The sequence below is a fragment of the Pongo abelii genome, chromosome 5 (genome assembly GCF_028885655.2).
Source record: "Pongo abelii isolate AG06213 chromosome 5, NHGRI_mPonAbe1-v2.0_pri, whole genome shotgun sequence".
NCBI classification, from domain to species: Eukaryota; Metazoa; Chordata; class Mammalia; order Primates; family Hominidae; genus Pongo; species Pongo abelii.
This window is the reverse complement of record NC_071990.2, coordinates 146113590-146126725: the sequence shown is the minus strand read 5'-3', so window position 1 is coordinate 146126725 and position 13136 is coordinate 146113590. Positions and strand designations below refer to the sequence as shown.

The window sequence follows — 13136 nt, the reverse complement described above, 5'->3', positions numbered from 1 at the left end:
CTTTCTCTCCTGAAGGCAGGAGTCCTCCCTTACCTTTCTATCTTGGAGATGGCCATAAAGAAATTCTCTGACCTGCTTTGTCTGATTGTAGGTCTTTTTTTTTTTAATTATTATTATTATACTTTAAGTTTTAGGGTACATGTGCACAACGTGCAGGTTTGTTACATATATATACATGTGTCATGTTGATGTGCTGCACCCATTGACTCGTCATTTAACATTAGGTATATCTCCTAATGCTATCTCTTAAGGTTAAAGCTGTTTTTAATTCACCTTCTTCCCCGCCAGAGTTATGATATCCTTACTATATCCAAATAACCTATTATAATAAAAGAGAAAAGTTGTAGTAAAATGTTAGAAAGACCAATATCATAGCCACTCTGCTTTAACCACTTGTGAAGTTTTGTCTTTGCTAACCCAGTCTTATTTTCTCCAGTATCCAAGGTATATCTAACAACACATTCAACCTCACATTCTGCCCTCATAACTCTCTTCTTTGAGTTTTCAGAGCTTCAGAGATTGTAACTAAAAATAACATTCTGGAAATGCATAAAACTTATCCATGTCAAAATGTTATTAAATGCTTAGCCATACTTTATTAGCTGGAATATATCAGGAATACAAAGTGCTCTAATACCGATTTTATTCACGTCAAAATAGATGTGTTTTGATACCAAATTGGTTTTAAGACAGTTGCATTTTAATAAAGATGTGCATAATTTCACTTAGACACAGGCATTCCCAGTACTATATGCATGATGTAAACATCTTATTTTACTAATGATGAATATAAATATGCAATCTTAAAGAGATGCTAATCACTGTTTATAGTTTGTCAAATTCTAGGTGTTCAAGTGACAGAAAATTCTCTTGTAAACACATATTCTATTTTGGGCTGTTCCAAATACTCTGACTAGACAAAGTAATGGGAAAAAAGATAGTAAATTAACTAAAATCCTAAATGCACATAGATTATTTCAGTGTTGGATCCATGTGTGTCTGGTCCTCAACTTAGGATGCCCCACCCAAATAGCATGCTATTCCAATTACCTTTAGGGATACCATTACCCTGATGCATTTGTGAACACCTGCACTCCTTACCATCAGAAGACTACAAAGTGTATTCTAGATAATACTGAGAGCGTAAGACAATCAGAACACGTAATCACTGGCAAGGTTTAGGCTGATTTAAAAAAAAACAAAACAAAAAACTCCATTGTAAAAATTCAAATACATATTGTATAAGCATACATTCTGTACTAAGTATGATAATACTAACTCAGCACATCACAGTATAAAAATAAAAAAAACATAATAAATTGTACTTGTAGTTGCCACATGTTTGGCAGGTTTCCATGAGAAAGCCAAAGCCATCAAATTCTCAACTTGACAATATACATGTACCTGCCAGGGCCTTAGAATTACCTTTGTTTGAGATTGATCCATGATGTTTTTAAGTACTCTGTGGTTTCTTTCACATTCCTTGTGTCATCACTCCCATATTCCTCCAGGAGTTTCTGCAGGACATTATCGAACGCCATGATGATACCATCTCCAGGACCCAGTTCTTGAAGCAGTATCTGAGGTGCAAGTGCAGGTCTGTTTGTTAGACTTGGTCACTCAGTAATTATCATAATCAAAACAACAGTACTCCCGGCAGATTTTGACATGCTTTAGATACAGATACCACAAGATGAAAACAGACTGGGGGCAAACCCTTTTGTTATATGTAAGCTTAAACCAAAATTAGTAGAAGTGAAAAGAAACGTGTCCAAGAAAGTGATCGGGTACACAGATGACAATATTACCAGATTATTATCGTTTTCTTTTTGAGATATTTTCCTTCCTCAAACCATTTGTCTTTTTCATTCCTTCTGCTGTACCTCTGATCCTTACATGGACATGCGTCATAAAGGACTGAATACAGAGAGAGTTCCTGCATACATGCCTGGAGAAACGTGAAGGATCAACAACATGATGTCTTCCATCTCTTGCCCCTGGATCACAAGGTGTGTTTACAAAGATAACTGCTTGAATGGATCAAGCTGCCAAGCAAGGTTTACTGAGAGCTTGCTTGAATAGCCACTGATGCTGAATTTGTCCACTGGCATTGGTTCTTTGACATAGTTTTTCAGCCTCTGAGAGTCTCTGGATCAAGGTACTCACCATGAAATCTAAATGACAACTGAAACCTTTAATATAATGCTTTTTGTAGCAATTGGGAAGATTTTAAATCACCCTAAGGTTTCAGAAGAAAAGAATCACACTGCTGATTAAAAAATAATGTTCTAATATGATAACTGAAACACTGACATCACTTTTAATTGTATTCCTCTAGTTAAGGGGCCCGGGGCTTCACTATTACTTGGGAGTCATTTGGTGGAAACAGTCAGCAGTATCACAAACACAGAGAATGATCCAGAAACGCGTATAACTGGCCACTTGCTTTTAAAACTGTAACCAAGTAAAGTCTGCATTTGTGGAGAATAAAAACATACTTCCACATTTTCGATTGTTTTCTACATATACCCTCTTAAATTCTTCACAAATATACACTTCTATCTTAGGCTAGCTGAAGGGCAAATAAATGTTATACCAAACTGTAACCTCACAACCAAAACCTCCAATTCAAGAATATTTTATAATTTTATACAGAGAATCTTAAAAGCACTTTTAAACATACCATAGTTGTTCAATATTATCAACTCTATAACTGAACTGATGACAAAAAAGATGCTTGCTATTATGAAATTGATAAAACAGTTTGGTTAAAAAGACATTAAAGGAAACTAAACTTACCTGATTTCTTCAGTATAGTAGCCCTCAAATGAAAGTCTTGGAAAATTTTATTAATAAAAATAACCTTCAGGGTAAGTAAGTAATATGGTTTGGATTTGTGTCCCCACCCAAATCTCATGTCCAATTGAAGGAGGAGCCTGGTGGGAGGTGACTGGATCATGGGGATGAATTTCCCCTCTGCTGTTCTTGTGATAGTGAGTGAGTTCTCACAAGATCGGATGGTTTAACCGTGTGTGACACTTGGGAGGCCAAAGTGAGCAGATTACTTGAGCTCAGGAGTTGCAGATAAGCCTAGGCAACATGGCGGAACCCCGTCTCTACAAAAAATACAAAAATTAGCTGGGCGTGGTGGTGCACACCTGTCATCCCAGCTACTTGGAAGGCTGAGGCAAGAATCGCTTGAACTCAAGAGGTGGCTGTTGCAATGAGCTGAGATAGCGCCACTGCATTCCAGCCTGGGCGACAGAGTGAGACAATGTCTCCAATAAATAAATAAAATGTGTGGCACTTCTCCCTTCTATCTCTCTCCGTCTTGCTGCCTTGTAAAGAAGGTGCCTGCTTCCCCTTTGCCTTCCACCATGATTTTAAGTTTCCTGGTGCCTCCCAGTCATGCTTCACTACAGTAGCCCTCAAATGAACTGTGAGTCAATTAAATCTCCTTTCTTCATAAATTACCCAGTCTCAGGTAGTTATTTATAGCAATGTGAGAACAGACTAACACAGTACAGAAGGGAGCAAAAGAGGGTTCCTGGAATCTTGAAAGTGTTCTCTTTCTAGATGCTGATTTGAGGGTGTGTTTCACTTGCAAAAAGTCAGTGAGCTAAAAATCTAGGAGACATGCACATTCTTACTTGTTATGCCTCCAGAAATTTTTCAAAAAAATCTTCCAGATCAAATTCTTCATATAAATTTCAATACATACTCTAAGAACTTAGGAAAAAACATGACAGGGTCCTATTATTAAGAATTACAGTGAACAATAGAAAAAAAGTATATCCAACAAAACAATACTGCCAAAAAATATCTGATGAGTCTTACCTGGTTATCAGCAATTTGTTTGGTGAGTGGATCCCGTCGGGCTTGCTGAAGAATATAGAGTCGAGCCTCATATTTTCTCATCAGTTCTTCAGTCTCCTCCCTATGGTCATCCCACTGAAGACTGTCAATAATCATGTCCTCAAGCTGCTGCTGTCTTAGCTCAACACCATGCTGGGTGCCATCCCACTGGTTCTTGACCCTTTCCACTGAGGGTAGCATTATAAAAGAAAAAAAGAATCCCAACATGTAACTCTCAGGAGAAAGAAAAATACCATATATCAAATGTATCACAAATAAGCCTATAAGCAGAAAAAAGAAAGAAGGTGAGCTGATAAACACATTTTGAAGGAATTTTAATATACATCTGCCATCGTATACAATTGATATATTTCTGAAATGGTGTTTGAGAAAAAAAAAAAATCTTGAACTCTATTTTCAGTGCCCTAAAACAACTCCCAAGAAAATATCTACTATTATAAACTGATACTGCCAAAAATTTATAAAGAAAATAATGTTCTATTTAATTTTGTATTTACAGTTGTATTTATAGACCTGGTTTGATGAAGGTAGGGTTTAACAGTACTTCATGATCCAACTTTAAGACAGAGAGATAGTCACTTGTTACCCTCAAAGAAGAATTTTCTAAGGCAGTCTTGATTTTAGAAGAAAATGAACTAAGATTTTTTTTTGCATTTATTTTACTGTAGCAGGAAAACTCTCTAAAAGGAATTTTATATGTTCAAGTTCAAGAGAAACACTAAAAGTAAAAGAGATTCATGTACTGTGCACCCAGCAGCTCTTCGTCATAAAAATTCCATACTGGCTCTTGTCCTTCCTCTTTTATTGTTGTTCATTCCTTTCACTCATTATCACCTTCTCTCTCTTTCTGTTTCTCCTCAAGCTTCCTCTCTTCTCCTTTCTCTATTTTTAACAAGGTTTTAAGGACAGAGAGATCTAAAGAAACTTTTTTTTTTTTTTTGAGAGAGAGAGTCTTGCTCTGTCGCCCAGGCTGGAGTGCAGTGGCACGATCTCAGCTTTCAGCTCACTGCAACCTCCGCCCCCAGGTACAAGTGATTCTCCTGCCTCAGTCTCCCATGTAGCTGGGACTACAGGTGTGTGCCACCACACCCAGCTAATTTTGTATTTTTAGTAGAGACAGGGTTTCACCATGTTGGCCAGGTCTCAAACTCCTGACCTCGTGATCTGTCTGCCTCGGCCTCCCAAAGGGTTGGGATTACAGGCATGAGCCACCGCACCCGGCTGGAAACTTAAATTTTTCATTAATCACTTCAGAGTTAGTTTATAATCTTGAACTGAGGTACTAATAAACAATAACTTAGAATATCTGCAAGAACCTGCTGATAATAAGTAGGTAGAATGTTAAAACCACACTGCTGGAAGATGCTTTGGATATCAGACAAAAAGAAAGGCTATAGTTAAGTACCAGGCCCACGAGGAACATAACTACAAGATAACATTCCAGCTGAGTTATCATGGAACACTTTGGCAAAGTTCTTGGGATAATATATGGTTATAGTGAAACTCAAAAGCTCTCAACTGGCTGGGTGCGGTGGCTCACACCTGTAATCCCAGCACTTTGCGAGGCCAAGGCAGGTGGATCACCTGAAGCCAGAAGTTCAAGACCAGCCTGGCCAACATGGTGAAACCCTGTCTGTACTAAAAATACAAAAATTAGCTGGGCATGGTGGCAGGTGCCTGTAATCCCAGCTAATTGGGAGGCTGAGGCAGGAGAATCGCTTGATCCCAGGAGGCAGAGGTTGCAGTGAGCCAAGACTGCACCATTGCACTCCAGCCTGGGCAACAAGAGTGAAACTCCATCTCAAAAAAAAAAAAAAAGCTGTCAACTTAAGGTTGTTCAGGCCTTAAGTTATACCTACACGTCATCATTCTTTAAAACTTGCTCAATGAGACAATCTGTTTTATTCTGCCTTTGCTGTTTAAATAAATTGCTTAAGTTTTAAACTTAAGAAAGAGAGGCCAAATCTATCATAATGTTCTCTTGTCAGTTAAAAAGTTACATAAAGTACTTATGACAAATTCTATTACTAATAGAATCCTTTAATATTAAACAAATGAAACCAAAGACATCAAGCGAGAGTAAATATCACAGGTTTATCATAAGAAATAGGCAAATTATCCCACTCATTGTGAGTTAAGCCCTAAAACGAAGTTACTATTCATAGCAGTACATTCCCCCTGGGAAGGGTTTTTCATATAATGAGGAGTAATGAAGGTTATAGAACCTCTACACAACACAGAAATATTTATATAGAGAGAGAAAATAGAGCATGTACATTAAATGGGAAAGGGAACATATTTAGGAGAAGTCTTGTAAAACAAAAAAACAAACACCTGAAAGAAGTTCTGGACAAAAAGAGAGGTGATGGAAAAAATAATAATTAAAAAAAAATCAAGATGATAGAAAAAGCAAACTGGAAATGGCTTTGTCAATAGTTTGGTATCACTAGAGCAGAGGAGCTCCCCTGTGATGTGAGGGAAACTGGCTCACTCCAAAGTTCCATAACAGGCACAATCCATCCATTCATAAAAAGAGAAAAGAAGGAAAATGACGTATTTAGTAAAAATAAGCCAACACTGTTAGACATTAAAAGTTCTTTTCTAATGTATCTCCTATAATAACCTTGTTGCTACCATGACTATTTTGAAATCAAAACATACTTTTTATAGGGAGAGTAGCTGACTTTCTTCCCTTGACAAATATTAGGCTTTATCCTTCCAGTTTATATTTTGCCACAAATATTTATTAGGTAGTTAATTTGTATTGGGCACTGTTAAAGGCCCAAGGTCAGAAAGATGGATATTCACAATCTATGGAAGGGAGAGAGAATTAAAGTAGTTGTAAGATCTATAATAAAGTGATGGGGGGAAAGGCCATAGAAGGAACTAAAAATAGAAATTAACATTCACCAGGGACCAGAAGAGGAGGGAAAGACGTCACAAAGGGGATGAAATTTTAGCTGCTGCGTAGAATTTCACCTGGGAAGAAAAGGCCAAGAGAAAAAAAATAATTCAAATAAGAAGACTAGGAAATGTCTGGATATTTTAAGGAATAACAGCATAATTACAGGCTGGGCTGAGGGCTGAAGTGAGAGAAGGGGTAGTGGCAGCAGATTGTGACAATCCCTAGGTGTCAATCTTCAGAATTTAGACTTCGTTTGCTATTGGTAGTACATTCCCACTAAGAAGGGTTTGTAGAAGCTAGATGCTTCTGAGCTAGAATGCAAACCCCAAGCAAGGATCTTTGTTTGCTATTGTTTTGTATGTTTATTTTTTGTTGCTGTTTTCTCTCATTTTTAACTAAAGTATCCCCAAATTAATGCCAGTCACATAAGCACATAGCAGTTGCTCAATAAATATTTGTGGACTGAATTTTGGGTTGAGTTAAAAGACATAGTAAGACCTGATTTTAGAGAATAAAGTATAATGAGAGAAAGGATTTGCATTCTTATGAGTTCCTTTAACCTTTTTTTATTCCTCTAAAAGAAAGCCTAAGTTAAGAGAAGAAAACCCAATGTGTAAGTAATTACTTAAGAGTCGTGATGTTAATAATTAAGGACTTCATAAGGTTATTGTAACAATGTTCACAAAACATAAAAACAAGGAAAGCTACATTTCTATATAAATAAAGATTAACAAATATTAAACACTATCACTTTCTAGTTGAATAATCTTTGAAAATGTGTTTGTGTGTGTGTGTACGTGTGTGTGTGTGTGTGTGTCACCATTTGCAGGGAAAGTGGATGATGATACATAACTTTTTTTAAAAAACTTACATTTTTCTGTAATTGCTGTTCTCACATCTGAACTGGAAGCTTTATTTTTCAAATTCTGTGCCAATGTAAAAACATAATCCAGTTGAGGATGGCGCTGTTCTAAGTCAGCCTTTGTAATCTGTTAAGTAGAAATGATTATTCGGATAGGTTAATAAGCCAAATGAGAAGAATAATAAGCAAAACAGTTGTGCTGACATCAAAGTTGTCGTTGTTTTCCTCCTCTATGGCATGGTGAGGCATCAGCAACGTGGCAGAAAATGAGTGCATGATTTAAAGTCAAAGAACATGCATTCAAATCTGAGTTCTTCCATTTAGCACCTGAGTCACCAAGCAAGGAGCTTAACCTCTCTGTGTTTTTGTTTTCACAAAAAAGAAATAATAAAATACTGACAGCTCAATTACATCCAGTCTGAGGACAATAAATAAAGAAAATCCCTTCAAAAGCTGAAAAATGCCCTGAAAACATTAGCAGTTATTGCTGCTGCTGATGATGCCTTGCATATCTGTTCTGTGTCAGGTACAAACACAAACTAATGTCATAGGGTTGGGGGTGACATAGAAAAGTGCTAAGAGGAATAACTATAAATTAAATCCTCTTAGACATGAAAAACTGCTGCTGTAGATGGTTTGCCTCTCAGTGCTGATAAATATGGGAGAAATGGTAACAACATCAGGAAAATCATGTGTTTTCAGTACAGAACTAATGACAGTCATAGAGACTAGAAAACAATTTACAAAAAACACAAACAGTGGCAAATGACTTTTTCCCAGTCCTTCCTCTTTACAAATTCACCCATTTTGTAGATTTCAGCTACTCCTCTGGTGTCAAATATTACTTCTAAATGGATTGCTCACAACTTTCAATCCTAAATCCCAGGGCACATGGTAATGAATACTGATCACTTCCTTCTAAATGGCATAAGGACTCCTCACCACAACATGTCTGAAACTAAATCACTCAAAACCTCATTCACACTCAATTTCTTCTATTCCTTATTTCTGCTAATGGCGACAGCATCATCTTAGTCATTTCAGAAAGGGCCCTTTGCCTTGATTTAAGTATTTCTTGCCTCCAATCCATCCTAGTCTTCTACTAAAGCAGAGCATGGTTATCATGAGTTCATAGACACAATTTTAAAAAGAAAAAGAAATGGGAAGAAAGATGCTTACCAATTGCTTACAGACTAAAAATCCAAAGGGCTTTGCACAGCCTGCAGGCTCCTTCACAAAGGGAACTTGAGCTGCTTTTCCTGCCTTGCTTCATACTGTATTTCTTAATTGCACAAATGTTGGCCCTACTGTCCTTCTTGCCTCCTGTACCACATGACTTTATTCACTCTGTTCCCTATACCAGGAATGTCACCACTTTATCCCAGATGCCAAAATCCCACACAGTTTGCTTTCCATCACTGGAGAAGGGATCCCCTTCCTCATCCTGGCTCCCCCAACAGGTTGCCTGTACTTCTCCTGAGGCTTTTATTAGACTCTTGCCTTGCCACAGTAATTTCTCAACTCATATGCACTCAGTGCCTCTGCCTCGGTGTGGGCTTATTTGTAATGTGGGGATAAAAACAGTACCTATCTCACAAGATTATTAAAGAACTGAATGAGATAACAGTGTAAAATACTTAGAAAAATGACCAGCACACACGAAGCACTTAATAAAAGTTAGCAAGAGCTGTTATTATTATTTCATTGTAGATTCCCAATTTCTACCTAGTATATTCTTGTCAGTATCCTTGTACCACTCACAGCCCAGAACTTAGCACACACTAAATAGGGAAAAAGAATTTTACAAATTAATATTAGATGGCACATGTATAGTAATAAAATTATAGGAGATATTCACTTTTAAAATCAGAAATTAATCTCATCATGAAATATAAGTTGCAAAGGCACTTTAGGAGATTATCCTACATCACACAACAGGCATGAAATGTTAATGCCAGCTTATATTTATACTAATGTGCCTAGCTTTATGGTATCAGTTTTAGATTTTAAAAATGCACTGGGTCTTTAAGTCAGTAAACCTGATCATATCACAACAGTATAAATGCAAGAAAAGCTCTATGCTTTGTAGTTAGCCCTGGATGGTTGTTTGACAGATACAGAATTTTTTAAACCTCATTCTCTCATGGTTTAGGATAAGCAAAAGGGATTCAAACAGATCTGGTCTACCTCTGGGTTGTGGTGTTTCCACGACAAGCTTTTACACTATGCACCTACTTTCATTCGGGAAACGGTCTTATTGATCTCTTCTACATCCCCAACAGTGACAATGTTGGACTTCAGCATCTGGTCGATTAATACCAGCCAGTCGGCTAGTTCTGTTATAGTTTTATCAAGATCAGCAGGAACTGAAATTTCCGAAGTACGATGAGACTGAACAGGAATATCTGACGCAGATGATACTAGCACCACCTTTTGGACACTAGGATGAGCTGAAATGAAAAATGTAGCAAAAGAGAAATCAATCAACAGGATGTTTTAATTGTGGTGGTGTCATGGTCACACATGTATGTGTATTTAAATAAAATTTAGTTTAAGTAAAAAAATTCTAAGAGGTTATTTTTTCATACTGAAATGGCTATGGTATTACCTGTAATATCCATATGTCTTTGGTAGCTATCAAGCCAACGAAACAGTTTCACAACATTCTAGAACATAATCAGCACTGACACTGAGAAAAACCAAAAGTACAAATGTGGGAGAATTGGAAATATTATTTTATTTTGGCAAGATGATTTTAATTATAAAGCCAACTTATTCATAATTTTTTATTCTTTTTTCATTTAACTTTATAATGTGAGCATATTTTATTCTTAGTAAACACAATTATGAATACCTATGTAATAACCTATACCCATATTCACTTTTATTTAACCCTTGGATATTTAGATTGCTCCTGAAATTTTATTTTAATTTTTAAAAAACTTGCAAAGAATATCTTCTCCTGTAGAGTATTTTGCACATTTCTGATCACTATCTTAGCATAGATTTCCCAAGTAGAATTACTGAGTCAAAAATACAAAAAAAGTATGTATTTAATATTCATTGCCAAATTGATTGGTTTTGATACAATAAGTAGTTGAATTAGTAATTAAAACTATCTGTAACCTACTTCAGGTATGATATATTAGATGAGGCTTAAATAAATTTCTAAAATGTATAGTCAATCTGTAAATTCAGCACAATCCTAATAAAAATCCCAACAGGCTTGAATGTAACTTAACAAAATCATTAATTCAAATTTCTGGTTATAAAATTAATATTGAAGAGAAAAGGACAAAAAACAGTCAAATTTTTTTTTGATAGAGGAATATGCCCTCCCAGATATTAAGTTATATTATTTAGCTAATAATTATTAACTCAATATATTATGGACTGAGACATTTAAAGAGACCAACAGAAGAGAAGAGTCACAGTGTGTAGATGGCAGCGAAATCTGACCTTGGCAGAGACTGAATTACAGATCAATGAAGAAGAATTTACTGTTCAATAAAGTGGTGACCCATGGCTGCAGCAGGGAAATGATGGGACTGATTTTAACCCCACATACACCATAGAAAAATGAATTCTTAGTGGATTAAGGACCTAAATATGAAAAACAAAATTGTTAGTTAAAAATATGGAAATGTTTATTACTTCAGAGGACTGAAGTAGCTCTCAAACAAAACACACAAAAAAGGGAAGCTATTAATAAACCATTAATGGTTAAGAACTCCAAAGAGCACCATAAGTAAAGATTTTAAAAGCCTTTGAAACATGAAAGGAGATGGTATTTGCAATGCCCATTGCAGACAAAGAACTGATAGCCAAAATACTTTTTCTAAAACTTAAAAAATCATCTAAAGACAATCCACAAAAGAGGAAATAAAAAAGGCAATAAACATAAAAATGTGAAATAAATGTCCGACCTTTTCTATAACTGAGATAGTACAAATTAAAATGAAATACCCTACATCCACAGGACCACCATCAGAAAAGTGACATCTGAGAAGCTCTAGGTTTCTAGAGACCCTTCCAAGGGTCATGATGCCTATACTATTATCATCAGCACATTATTTGCCTTTTTAGGCTCAGTCGCTCCCAAGTGTACAGTGTGTTTTATCTAAGTCTACATAACATGTGACATCACAAGAGACCAAATGCAGAAGCAGAAATAAGAATACAGCTGTGTTCTATTAAACTAGACAGTTAAGAGATTTCAAAAAATATAAAACTGCAGCTTTTCCAGATTTTTGTTTGTTTTAGAAAATAGAGTTGTTTGTTTGTTTGACTGTTTATTTTTCTTTGAGATAGGGGCTCACTCTGTCACCCAGGCTGGGAAGCAGAGGCACGAACACAGCTCATTGCAGCCTCAACCTCCTGGGTTCAAGTGATCCTCCCACCGCTGCCTCCTGATTAGTTGGAACTACAAACCTGCATCACCAAGCCTGGCTAATTTTTTTTATTTTTATTTTTTTGTAGAGACGGGGTCTCCCTATGTTACGCAGGCTGGTCTCAAACTCCTGGGCTCAAGTGATCCTCCTGCCTCAGCCTCCCAAACTGCTGGGATTATAGACATGATCCACTGTGCCCAGCATCTTATGCTAATGTTACAAAAACATGCTATTTTTGTTAACATATAATGGCTTTATTATTATTTTTAAACAACTTAATAAATGAATTAATGGAATTTTTTTCTAGTTAGGTAAATATGGATAAATATCACTCAGAAAAGCAAAAGCTCTTTGAGGGTCCTCAATAATTTTTACAAGTGTAAAGGTGTCCTGAGATCAAAGTGTTGAGGTGCTGGTAATGCTGTAGAACAATAAGAACCCATCACACACAGCCAGTGTCAGTGTAAACTGGGCCAAGTAATCTAGACAGCACCCTAATGGCAGCTAGTGAAGTAGAAGGCACCCATATGCTAAATCCAGTGATTCCATCACTAGATATACACCCTACAGAATACCTCACACATCCTTCTGCCCCATCTTCACTTTAACTTTTTTTGTAGATAAAAAAAATTCATTGTTTTAATTCATCAAATACCTATTAAGAACCTATTATGTGTAAGGGGCTATTCTAGACGCTGCAGGCATGAGAGTGTACAAGACAAAGTTCGGGCTGGAGTGCAATGGTACGGTCTTGGGTCACTGCAACCTCCACCTCCTGGGTTCAAGCGATTCTCCTGCCTCAGCTTCCCAAGTAGCTGGGATTACAGGCGCCCGCCACCACGCCCAGCTAATTTTTGTATTTTTAGTAGAAACAGAGTTTCACCATGTTGGCCAGGCCGGTCTCGAACTCCTGACCTCAGGTGATCCACCCGCCTTGGCCTCCCGAAGTGCTGGGATTACAGGCATGAGCCACCGCGCCCTGCCAGAGCTTGCATTCTATCAGGAAAATGGGTGTGTTACGAAGTAAAATCAATGCAAGAAGACAAAGAGAGACAGGGTGTATCTGAGATATTGTGGGCAAGAAAGAGCTATCCTAGAAAGG

The 13136-nt window shown here is 36.9% G+C and overlaps 1 protein-coding gene across 8 annotated transcripts in view; it reads right to left on the bottom strand.

Annotated features, from left to right (window-relative positions):
- UTRN (utrophin) overlaps positions 1 to 13136 on the bottom strand; it is a 573989-nt gene that overhangs the window by 294689 nt on the left and 266164 nt on the right. For all 8 annotated transcript variants that reach the window (XM_063724628.1, NM_001372253.1, XM_024247835.3 and 5 more), the window contains 4 exon segments: positions 9879 to 10093; positions 7653 to 7770; positions 3838 to 4043; positions 1426 to 1580 (listed from right to left, as the gene is read on the bottom strand). In XM_063724628.1, coding sequence (XP_063580698.1) covers positions 1426 to 1580; positions 3838 to 4043; positions 7653 to 7770; positions 9879 to 10093 — 694 coding nt within the window.